This window comes from Arachis duranensis, chromosome 8 (assembly GCF_000817695.3).
Source record: "Arachis duranensis cultivar V14167 chromosome 8, aradu.V14167.gnm2.J7QH, whole genome shotgun sequence".
Taxonomy (NCBI): domain Eukaryota; kingdom Viridiplantae; phylum Streptophyta; class Magnoliopsida; order Fabales; family Fabaceae; genus Arachis; species Arachis duranensis.
In genome coordinates this window covers 30,305,646-30,318,126 of record NC_029779.3, presented here as the reverse complement: position 1 = coordinate 30,318,126, position 12,481 = coordinate 30,305,646, and the positions used below count along the sequence as shown (strand labels likewise).

The window sequence follows — 12,481 nt, the reverse complement described above, 5'->3', positions numbered from 1 at the left end:
AACAGAAAATTTATTTATTAAATTAACTTTTCTAGAAAAAAAAATAAAAAACTACAATTTATTTTGGCTTGGCTTTCAAATTGCCTCTATGGCCATAAGCCGTAAATCACGCATGAAGTATAGCTTTCCAAAAGTGGCAATAATAAATAGACAAAAGTATATATAAAAGGGAGAAAATATTTTAGACGACATATAAATGATTTTAGATTTAATTTCCATGATTTTGTATAAGATCAAATAATTTATCTGTTGCCTCTATATTGCTTCTGCTTATTGTTATTTTGACCTAAAAATTGTAGCACAGTAACACATGGACCACCAAACGACCTAATTAGGCATAGTGAAGCATAGGAAAGCTTCGTTTTTCTACCCTATCCTTCACCATCCCTTTCATCATTGCCTTTCATAACATAAACAAGTTCAAACTACTTCCATCATTCAAACTCAATTATATATATATTGTTGAGCAACTAGGTTTAGGAGAGCAAGAATAATGATGCACTTTTAAAAGGTTATCATTCTTCATTTTATCTCATTTTTGCTAATGCTATATAATTTGTATGAGTTTAATTTTGGTATATCGGCAGTGTAAAGCGTTTTACACAGTCGTGCAATTATATTTATTCTTTTGAATGACCGTTCACACGATTAATATAAAAAATAGTTATTTTTACGGATATAATATTACGTAATTGAATGTACGAGTAAAATTACTTTATACTTGATTGTGCATCAAAATTAAATTCAACTAATAATAACGAGCATGTATTTTAAAAACATCTGTATATAGTTCAAAAAGGACAGTTTTAAAAGTTAATATTTGTGAATATTTATAAATTTTAATAAATATTCTTACAAGTTTTTCAGAATGTTTTTAAAATACTAATTAATTAAGTAAACTTAAAAGAAGAAATTGGATATATGTTATATATGTATAGATAGAGTTTCAAATTAAATTTGACTCTATTTTCTTCATGTTAATATATGCAACCACCATATATAAAAACCATTACATTAAAAAATACACTATATGTTTGTAATCATGCAAATGTATATGCAAGTTTGCGTAGGTACATTGTAACAAAAAGAGCTTTCTAATCGCATTTAAGCGATGCTGTGCTGGAGGATGATGCGATTGATGGTGGCCAAGTGGCCATAAATGCTTATCCTAGCTAACCTATGATATTGCATACGATGATTGTAAAAATGTTCGGTTTTAAACTGTGATTGTTGTTAGTTAGTTAGTTGTGTTGTAAAATGAACCATGCTAGACGATCATTTTAGTCAATCATATTTTAAGTACTAAATTTTAAATTTTAATTAAATTTTAATTTATAATAATATAAAAATAAGATATTAATTAAAAATAGAGATTAATTTTGATGTACTAACTGTATAAAATATTTTACATAATCATATAATCACATCTATTTTTTTGAATAACCATTCAAGCGATTAATATAAAAGGTAATTATTTTTATTAATATAATATTACGTAATTAGATACACGTATAAAATTTTTTACATCAAAATTAAATTTCTAAAAATATTAGTTAATTTTATTAAAAAATATTCATCTTTTAATATTTTTTAAGAGAAAACTTCATGGGTTAATGCTTTTATTTTACATTTGCTAATATTTTTATCCATCGTTTTAATATTTTTAATCTAAAAGCCTAATAATATATTGTTAGTCAATATTTTTAAATATTATTAACTAACTACTAACTAAAAATAATAAATTATACTAATATTCTAGCATTACTCATTTTCTAATAATGATAATAACAATCTCTATCTATTTTATCTGTATAAAAACTTACATATATTTTTTTACAACTAAAAAAATGGCATACATCTCATTTATATATATCCTATTGTCACATCAACCTTTTCTTCAAGTTGTAGTTTTCATTAAAAAAAATTCCATTATCTCTTCCTAATAATTTCCACTAACATTGTCTATTAATTAATAATGAATTTAATATCATCATTAAGCTCTTTTCAGAGAAAAAACCATCTTATTATTTATTTATTTATCATTAATTATATTTATTATTATTAATTAAATACTTTAATATATATAAAAGTAAATTGACAGAGTTAATTTTATTATACTATTATCATTATATTATACTATAGAATTTATTATAATATAATTATTTATATTAAAAGTAAAAAAGTTTAACTTGGCATTACGCGAGTCTAAATGATCTAGTTTGAAAATTTTCCGTAGCGATGTGAAACCTATGAAAGCGATAATAGTTTGAAGATGGTCTTTGAACTATATATAGACCTTTCATCTTCTAATCCATGACATACATTTAAAAAATGTAAAATATAATAAAAAATATCTAAAATATAACTAAAAAAATATTTAAAATTATTGTACAAAATTTTTTAAAATGATTTAAAAAAAATGTGAAGAGAGAGAAGAAGAGATTGAAAGGAAAGACTAAAAAAAAAAGGAGGAACAAAAAGAAAAGAGAAATAAAAAAGGGTAAGAGCACTGCGTAAAATTAATTTTTTAAATTTTAAAATTAAGATTTTTTAAAAAGTTAGCTCCATATAGAGTTGTTTTCTATATTTTTTAATTAAAACATGATTATTATTAGTGATAGTTAATTATTTGATTGGTTACCTAACCTTTGATTTAAACGCGTTTATAGTCCAAGTGGTTCGGACTAATTAATTGTCTTTTCAAATTAGTGAAAAGTTTATCCACTAGAAGAGGCTTATATAAATATTTTAATTCTTTTCTTTTATCGGTTACAAGTCTAATCCTAACTTTTTTTTGATGTGCAAGACTTTAATCTTATTATTGGCATGGCATATATGTAACAATACAGAGATCAAATCGTTGTCAATGTCAACAGTTTTCACCATTTATGAATTATTGCTTTGTGACGGAGACAACCAAAGTTCATATGCAAAGCATTCACATATAGAATCATAATTCTTATGTACATATACGTTGAAAATTCAGCTACCGTTAATTTTACGTAAAATTAATAGTTAAAAATTATTAAATAATTTGACTAAATTTTTATTTAATTTTTAATTATTAATTTCACGTAAAATTGACTGCACCTAAATACATGATTTTACCTTAATAATTTTTAATTATTAATTTCACGTAAAATTGATTGCACCTAAATACATGGTTGACTCAGTCACACACACTCATATATACACAACACACTCATATATACACACTGCGCAATGAAACATTTAACACGCACGTAGTATTCATTATTCATTTTTATGCTTTGAACCATAACTTAACTATTTATATAAAGCTTACGTACTCACAAAATAAATCATCATATCCATGCATGCACACAAAAGCAAAAGCATGGATTAAACGTCCAAAGATATAGGAGTTACGTTTGTGGGTATGTTTAATTTTAATTTATAATAAATATCTCTTAATTGTAATTAACTTGGACTTCTAATTTGTGAAATAAAATATGATAATCTTGGTTATATAAGAACAATAGAGAGGGTGAACCGCCTTTATGATTGTACCAAACTATATAGCTGTAAAGTAATTTGCATTAAGTCTTACTTATATCGGAGAAGAGAGGAATATAATTTAAAAAAAAAAGAAGAAGAAGAATATACTATTACACCAACACATGAATGATTAGGTTCATAAATAATACTCCTTTAATCTTAGCAAGAGTCATGCATTCTATAAAATGGCCAATTTTAAGAATAATGATTTTCAATAGAAAAATATTCACAATTTCAACAAATTAAAGAAAAAACAAAATCTTTGAAATAAATATAATAATCTTTGTTTTATGGTAAAATAATTGAGAGGGGTGAATTGTGTATACTATAGTATATAATAACTAATTTATTAATTTATTTTTTATAAAGTAAATATATCTAATAAGGAGACGACTTTAATAAAGACACTAAAAATATATTTTTTTAAAGACGTTTACATGTGTCATGTTATTATTGGACATTTTTATTAAATCGGTTAATAATTTATATTTTAACAAATCATAACAAAATCGATTTATTATAACAATAATAATAAACCCAATTATTCGCATTATAATTATTAGGCCCGGTCAATCCAATTGATTTATACAATTTGAACCGATTTATGTTCAAATTTTTTTATAAAAAGATAAATATATCACTGAATTTTTGTTTTGTGGACATTTAAATTCCTATAATTTAAAAATACAATTAGGATTGTAAAACGATGTCGTTTGTGGAAGTGAAAAATCTAAAAAAAAAATGGTCCAATCCGAGTCATATAAATTAGTTGGTTCAATTGGATCTAATAACAATTAAATTTATTATTGTTATAAACAAATCGATGTTATTTTGATTAGTTAAAAAATTTAAAAATAACCAATTTATTAATACGTCCAATAATAATATAACACATAAACGTCTTTACAAAAAGATATTTTATACGTCTTTATGAAGAATCTCTCATCTAATAATCACAAATACAAGATCAGTCCAAATAATAATACATATATCCTCCTTTAATAAGAGGTATTAAATTTACATATATACTTTTTATGAACTAGATATTTAAAATCAGAAAACTATGCCCAATGGCCGCAATATTTGTCTAATATTTATTACACGGAATTGTGGGTAAATGCGTTTAAGAAGTTTGTATCTGATACTTGGATTTTATGAGCACATGGTAGCCGTTTCTGAATATTCTTAATTATATTCTTCATCAAATGATTGGCAAGCAGGAAGCACAAGATGAAAACTAATATTTAAACCTATCACTCTAGTATTTCATGTTTATTATATGCTATAAATTAATCACTACTTTTCCTAAGGTACAAGGAAGATAATAACGAAGCTCCCCTATACCTTTCGTGTTTTCTGTATTGTTGTGTTATTTTTTTATTATTCTTATCTCTTTGTATTTTGAGTAATGTTACTTAATAGTAAAAAAATAAATATTAATGTAAAGTATTATCTAATATTAATAAAAATTATTGTTTTTAACATTTTTTATTTCTAAATATTTTACTATTCTTCATCACAAGTATATCTTAGCCGAATACGTATATATACTTGTTTGCCATGAGTGTATAAGTAATTTAATTTCTACAGAACTTGAGTGTTGATGATTACAATTCTTACATGCCATTTTTCTTTGTCATGAACGAATTTAAAAAATAAATGATATTTTTCAGGAAAAAGACAGTTATAGTCTTATAGAAATACTGTATTAGAAGTATACCATGCAATGCAATAATATAGAAATTAAAGTAAACAACAGCATATTGTTAATTATTTTTTAGTTCAGAAAAAAAGTTGCTTAATTCTGAAAAAGTTGCATTGGAATGAAGTAAGAATAAACAACCTTAATCTATATCAGAAGAATAATGCAATTTAAAGGTGACAATATGAATACAGAAGACAATAATTATAAATATTCTTTTATAATATCTTTTATTTCGACAGATTAAATATTAATTTGCTATATATTTAAATTTTATTTAAGAGTTTATTATTAACCAATAAATATAAAATAAGTAAAATTTAAATTTCGATATTTATTTAAACAAAAAAAAGTAAATTAATCACTCAAAAGATTGTTACAAATAAACCTCAAAGGATTGCTCAAGGCTAAAGTGGTGCATATCCTTAAGATGCCCCACACAACCTTAATATAGTTATTAGTTAATAATGTTGAAATAGCTAGGAATAATCTTGGATTTTCAACATCACAAAGTGAAGATTTTTTTTAATTCCAGAAAATTTATCTTCTTATTCACTCCTCTTTTTATTTATGTTTATTTATTTATTTATTTTTAAATAAAAGTAATTTCAAACTTATTTTTATGGGTTTATTATCACTATTTTAATTTCTTTAACCTTTTTCACCTCCACCGATGACCCATTATTTGGTCTATCCATTTCAAATTTTATAATATTGCCGTCCACATGTTTTCTGGATATATATCTCAACACCTTCTCACCTTTCTTAATTAATTATTTTATTTTTATTGTGTTCAATGAACATAAGAGAAATGCTGAAGCACTATAACAAGTAACAACAATCAGAATCTAGTCTAGTCTTGTCTTCTTGAGTGGATGGACTAATTTTGGAGCCAGGTTATTATTACAAATAATATTTACCTAATCAAACCCAAACATAGAAGATAAAAGAAGATAATTTGTGTTAGGCAATTGATAATCATACATAAAATTTTGATGAACAGTGTAACTAAATTTCTTTTTTTATGGCAACTTAACAAGATACAAATTCTTGGACTCAGCAGATTGTTAACATTGATTGGTATGATAAAAATTATGATGAGTCATAAATCACATTGAGTATCCAATTCTACAACTTGAGCTACATAGAATCAACATAGAAAAAGTAGATGAGGAATTGAAGGGCACATTTTTGGAATGGTATCAATCATTCAGCCATAATAATTAACCAACATGGAAAAAGGAACCAAGCATAGCCCTCTTTTCTTCAAATCATTGCACTCATCAATATTCTTCTTTCCATGAAAACTCACTTCACCACCCTCATTTGTCTGCAACTCTGATTCCAATCCCTTGTTACCCTGCAGAATCATCATTACAAACCAAACCATAAGACTAGAGTTTCTTCTCTTCTAATGCAAATTAAAAACTATAATGACAAATTAAGGTTACACATATATATAATATATACCACAGAACCAAGTTGATAATCATCAATATTCCTTGAAATAGTTTCTGTTGAATTCAAGTCTCCTACCTACACAAAACAATGAAATCATAATGTTAACAGTTTTGTATCCTAGTACTACTTTCACTCATATAAGTTTAACGGCCGTGTTGCATTAGTACTGGTATGATCGCACCTGCAAATTATTTTATATACCTTGGGACTATTGAGAGGGGAACTAGCAGTGTCTTCCAAGGGATCATCACCTTCTTGTGATATCTGCTTGGCTCTTGTTTTCTTGAAACAAAGTTTTTTAGGGAGGCTTGAAGGCTTCCTAATAACTGAAGAACAAGAAGCAAGGTGATGATTGTGATCATGATTATTATCCTGCTGGATTGAAGAGAATTTCTTCCATGCAGCAGCAGAAGAAGAAGAAGCATCTGAGACCAAAGAGGATCCACCACCAAAACTGAGACAGTAGCTTTGCTCTTTTATCACCATGCCTTGAGATAAGTCTTGGAAGTAAGAAGTCCACCCACTCTCTTCATCAGAGACTGCTTCTTTCCCCATAGATGGATTCAGAGAATGCTCCATCATAGAGACCCTTTTTCTGTTATTTCAAAGAGAAGTTTGTTTATAATTTATATAACTATGGAGAAAAATGGGAAGCCATTAAGTAGAAGTAGAATCATGGAGGTGGGGCCAGTGGGGCACTATGACTATGAGTATGAGGGAGTTAAATTAACAGTTGAAGGGTGCAAGCCTGAGTAGGGGAACAAGTAGTAGAGAACGTGCAGGGGAAAAAAAAACTAATGGTGAAGGTGGTTGACCTTTGTGGCTCACAAGAGATTTTCTTTTTGTTTCTATTATTATTTTTCATTTTGGGATTGGAGGCCATTTCTCATTGTCATGGCTTACCTTTTTCAACCGAACACAATTAATGGGTATGAAGAAAAATAAAAGTGTATAGGACTGACTAGTTCAGCTAAAAATCTGCTCATGGCAGCAGACCAGAACCAGTAGAGTTAAAGCCTCTGTATTGTGGGGTCAAAATTCACAGCCAAATTGGAATTATTGACATGAATTTCATATTAGAGAATAGAATTACTCTAACTGCTTGTGGATGACTTTGAAGGCTTTTCTCTACCTTCAAAACACATTCAGTCATACATATAGGAACATGTGTGTGAGTATGCGTAAGAATAGATATCATGGTATATTAGGATTGTGTATTAATTTGGTTATTGGTGTGAGTAAATAATTGTAATTTTATGCTCAACCATTATCATCTAAATAGTCTGTGCCACACCAATGAGGATTACTTGATCATAGATTCATAGTACTTAGATAGTTCGACTGGGGTTTCTATAACCCTGTTTTGGTTCTGATTCGGCTTAATTATTTTATTTTGCACAATTGCACGAATAAATTGCTTAACCATCATAATCCAATTCTATCTGTCAAATCACTTTGCAAGTTCCAAATTGATTGAAAAAAAACAAAACGAGAACCGAGCACTTCCGTCCGAAATGGGTTAGGGAGGGGATATCATTTTCACAAAGTGTGATGATAACACAAAATAATATATCCTTAATCGCGAAGCTCTATAAAGTTAATACAGAATTGACAATGTTAGCACAAATCTAATTCAGTTCTTCTCTACACAGTTAAGCTGGGGCAAGATGAGTCAAGGTCAAGATTTCATTCCACTATATTATATTATCATATGGTGATAATTAATAACAAAAAGAAAAATAAAAGGGTAAAGAATACGATACTATTGTTGCACACACTTTACACAATTACAACTTACAACGCCATTTAGTCACTAACATTTTTTATCAGTTAAACGTACACGTGGCACATCAACTGGAGATAATCATTAATCGTTAATACAGTTTCAGATAAGTAGGAAAATTCATAAGCTGGATATAGCAACTCACAATTCAATCTTGAAAGGGTGGAAAAGAAATTCTCAGTTAGCAAGGCAACAGATTCTATTGTAGATTGCAAAATACAAACAGGAAACACAGCCAAGATGAGCAAATGATCATGGAACACATTGCTCAATATTAAAGTGAAACTTTACATGTTACTCTGTCTGTGTGGATCAAATTCTACTGGATAAGTTTTCTTCCAAAAGATAATAGCAAGGCAAATATAATAGCCAGACAGGGCTATAAATGTTTCCTTAGAAGGATCAACAACCATAATCTCGCTCGTGGAAAGCAGCGAGTAGCTCGGCGGCGCCAAAGTTCTAGTGGCCATATTTCTGAAACTCCCACTCGCTATTATCTATACCAGCAAATAAGACACCAAGGCAGTGAGAAGGTTACCAACTAATCCATTATACGTTCAAACATAAAAAGCGAGGTGAAATAAAACCAGATATGTACCTAGAGGGCAAACTTGACGGGTCTTGAGCCATCTGCTTATGCAATGGAAGTGAAAAGCATGGTTGCAAACTCCTGCATAAGATATCAGCCAAATCAAGCAACAGTTTGCGTAATCCTGAACGGCCAAGCCAGACAGTAACAACAAGAGAAGAACATAAAACTAGAGAAAGGGCCAGTGAATATTCTTTATAATCCTGACTAAAGTACAACATATATCCGATTTCTCAAACATAAACAAACCAAATGTTCTATCTACCTCTTGAAGAAATTACCTATGCACTATGTCGTATGCTGAACGAAAAGAATTAGGAACCACGATATTATTAAGCATCAATTAGTTAAGCAATCAAAAACATTCTAGTAATGCCAAAATCTTTACAGAGCAAATTATGGCTCTATAAATACATACTTTGACACAACAAATTAAATCATGCTCTATTATTTCCCTTGCTTTAAATGAAAAATATTGGCCCCATATGGTTTAAGTGAAAAGAATAGCTACAAGCACAGAACAGCATATCCCAAATAGCACAAGTTAGACCTTAGGGTTTGGAGTTGATCAAAAAGCCCCTAAAATTTCAGCCAACAATACTGACTCAGACACCCTATTTGACACTAAGTTCTAATCAATAATAAGCTTCACAGTGGCATGAACGCCAAAACCGAACAAATTACTCAGACCAAAAATATGTATTAGCACAGCATAACATACCCCACGCTACAGTGCATTCCTCGCTAGTGGCGCTAGCCTGATTAGCCTGGCACTCAATGCCTGAATCGTTCACAATCAAAATCCAAGAATCGAAACAAGAATTAATACGATTAATAATTATTTCAAACAGAAAATTATTATTCACAAAAGTAAAAACCAGCTGAAATCAAGGTGTTTACAGAGATCCATGATATGGTTCCGGCAAATAGCGCAGTTATCAACAACTATATCTGCATTCAGCAAGAAAAACAAGTAAATAAATAAAGATCGTGGAGCATAAGGAGAATTTTGAATAGAAGGGGCAAAAGAGAGAGAGAGAGAATTAGGGTTACAAACCCCAAGCCCAGAGAGCAACAGCGTTCCATTTCTTGATCTCGAAGCGCTTGGGCTTCTTGGAGGAAGGACCCGCGCTGCTGGAAGGCTCGCCGGCCGGAACCATTGGTACGTCGGAGTCCAGAGTTGCCATCGCTCTCTCTCTCTCTCTCTCTCTCTCGTTTCACGTTTCGAAATCTTGGAGCTTGATTTCTGAATGGAACGAAAGGGTTCGCACTTCTAAGCTCGTGAAGCGTGTCGTGCGAATCAGGGTCTTATTCTTTACGGCTTAAAGTGGGCTTTTTTATCCCCTTTTTGGGCTTTCAAACACGGTTAAGCCCAACAAGAAAAGTTTGGCTAACTCAATCCATAGGTAAATCCAAGACCGAAAAAAATCCATAAGTAAATATGGCTAGCAAAGAGTTCTAAAATGCTAAGGTAGCGTTCGGTGAAAAGACAGAAATAGAAAAATTAAGACTAAAAGATAGAGACTAAGAGACGAAGATTTGAAATAAATCTCAGTATTCTATTTAGTGCAAAGTGAGAGACAGAAATTGAAACAAGAATAAAATTCTAATTTAATTTGTACAAAGGGTAAAATTAGAATTAATTAATTGAAATGAAGGTATTTTAGGTATAAAATGTTATTAAAATTTCAGTCTCTATTTATAAAAATTTTAGTCTCCCGTGTTCTCACTTTTTGGATGTACTAAAATACTGAATTTTTGGGGACAGAGACAGAAATTTTAGTACTAGTCTCTGAACCAACAAACATGATATTGAGTCTCAGTCTCCCAATCTTTGTCTCAATACCTCAAAACAAACGTTACCTAATAGATTAAGGTCTTTAAAAAAAACATAATTTGAATCAGTTTATTAGTTAGTTCAATAGTCTTTTTAAGCAAATATTAGAAGTTTGAGTTCTATTTTATGTATGCAATAATCCATTGCTCAACGACAAATTTTAACATAAAGCTCAAATTCGTGATGAATTACTCATTGACTTGTGGAATTGAAAAATATCATGAAAACAAATTTAAAAAAAAATAATAGCATAGTTAATTAGTCTCTAACAATAAAAAATTGACAAAAATTGGCCTCTAATATTTTATAATATTAGATAAATTAGTTTCTAGTAAACATAAAGATAAATTAATTTCTTATCTTTTAAAATTTTAGACAATTTAATTACTTTATCATATTATGTATATGCTTTAGCAAAATAGAAGACTAATTTGTCATTTTTAAAAGAATATTAGAGTCCAATTTATCTTTTTATTCTTGAATTAATTTATTTAATATTCTAAAAGATCAAAGACTATCTTGTTAATTTTTTCCTTTTTAAGAAACAATTTATTAGAGACCAATTTATTACTTAGAGTACTACTCAATAAAAAAAAATACATTACATTGTTTCAATTATACACATCTACCTATATGATATTTTTTGTTGATATAATAACATATTATTAGAAATTATATTATATATAATGTTTATACTAGCTAGTATTATTCCATTAAAATCAAATTCATCATATGCTATTATTTATAGTTCTCTTTTTTTTTAAAAAAAAAGCAAGCTTAATGCTAATTAATACATCACTTAGTCAGTTAGTCCTTTTATTTTATATAAAAAAGGTAGTTTTATTTACTTATTTTCTTTTATACAAAAACATGGAAACCACTTACCCACATATGCCAAATCTGTCTTGGTAGAGAAGAGAACAGTTTGGTTTGTTTAGTGTAAGCACCAAATTCATTTATTGTACGAGGGAAAGAAGATACCCCAAATCCCTTCCTCTCTTTAATTTTCTTTTCTCAATATGAGAGGGTTTCATTCCATGCAATATATATGCATTCCACCAATCAAGATATAGAAGAATAATTTAAATATTTCAATTATTATTAGAATTATTAATAATATAATAATAATAATATGGACCTTCTACCAACAATACCTATTTCAATAATAAGGCATTAAAAGAGGTGCATATGCATATATATAACATTGATGATCATTCAATAATTTAATAAGATTCATATTTATTACAAAGCTTCTTACATTAAGGAAGGTTTCCAATGTGTACATATGTAGTTGGCACTTCTGCGAATCAATCATGTAAATTAAAGGAATCCATTGTGTGCATATTATGTCATTCAATGAGAACACTTTTATTTTTTAGCTTCATAATTTTCCCTTTTCATTTCAGTTATATATGCTTTAAATACTTGTGCCGAAATGCGAATCAAGATACTCTCATATATATACGTATTCAAACACACTCTATGCTTTAAATAATCCTTTCTTGCACTCCATTATTATTGCACTGAGTTTTGTTTGCAGGCAGCATGACACAAATACAGAAACAACAGAGATAAAAATATATAAAAAAATAT

The 12,481-nt window shown here is 28.6% G+C and overlaps 2 protein-coding genes across 3 annotated transcripts; both read right to left on the bottom strand.

The window, feature by feature from the left end:
- Positions 1-6,276: 6,276 nt before the first annotated feature.
- On the bottom strand, positions 6,277-7,484 carry LOC107461984 (vascular-related unknown protein 1-like). Of its 2 annotated transcripts, XM_016080538.3 has the most exons (3): positions 6,881-7,484; positions 6,689-6,754; positions 6,277-6,578 (listed from the first exon to the last, which is right to left on the bottom strand). In XM_016080538.3, the coding sequence occupies exons 1-3, from the start codon at positions 7,259-7,261 to the stop codon at positions 6,429-6,431; spliced, it is 597 nt and encodes a 198-aa protein (XP_015936024.1). In that variant the 5' UTR covers positions 7,262-7,484; the 3' UTR covers positions 6,277-6,428. The 2 variants fall into 2 exon arrangements, with proteins under 2 accessions (XP_015936024.1, XP_015936025.1); XM_016080539.3 differs by lacking the exon at positions 6,689-6,754.
- Positions 7,485-8,643: 1,159 nt separating this feature from the next.
- Positions 8,644-10,329, bottom strand: LOC107462077 (RING-box protein 1a). Its single transcript, XM_016080643.3, has 5 exons — positions 10,109-10,329; positions 9,952-10,002; positions 9,773-9,832; positions 9,061-9,132; positions 8,644-8,959 (listed from the first exon to the last, which is right to left on the bottom strand). Exons 1-5 carry the CDS (start codon positions 10,236-10,238, stop codon positions 8,922-8,924), a joined length of 351 nt encoding a protein of 116 aa, XP_015936129.1. The 5' UTR covers positions 10,239-10,329; the 3' UTR covers positions 8,644-8,921.
- Between the last annotated feature and the right edge of the window lie 2,152 nt (positions 10,330-12,481).

Excerpts from the sequence above, each read along its gene's own strand:
- LOC107461984 (XM_016080538.3), bottom strand. The coding sequence starts at position 7,261 with ATGATGGAGCATTCTCTGAATCCATCTATGGGGAAAGAAGCAGTCTCT. Across the intron at positions 6,755-6,880 it reads CCCCTCTCAATAGTCCCAAG|GTAGGAGACTTGAATTCAAC; the intron begins GTATATAAAATA and ends TGTTTTGTGTAG. Across the intron at positions 6,579-6,688 it reads ATTATCAACTTGGTTCTGTG|GGTAACAAGGGATTGGAATC; the intron begins GTATATATTATA and ends ATGATTCTGCAG.
- LOC107462077 (XM_016080643.3), bottom strand. The coding sequence starts at position 10,238 with ATGGCAACTCTGGACTCCGACGTACCAATGGTTCCGGCCGGCGAGCCT. Across the intron at positions 10,003-10,108 it reads TGTTGCTCTCTGGGCTTGGG|ATATAGTTGTTGATAACTGC; the intron begins GTTTGTAACCCT and ends TGCTGAATGCAG. Across the intron at positions 8,960-9,060 it reads CCGTCAAGTTTGCCCTCTAG|ATAATAGCGAGTGGGAGTTT; the intron begins GTACATATCTGG and ends TTGCTGGTATAG.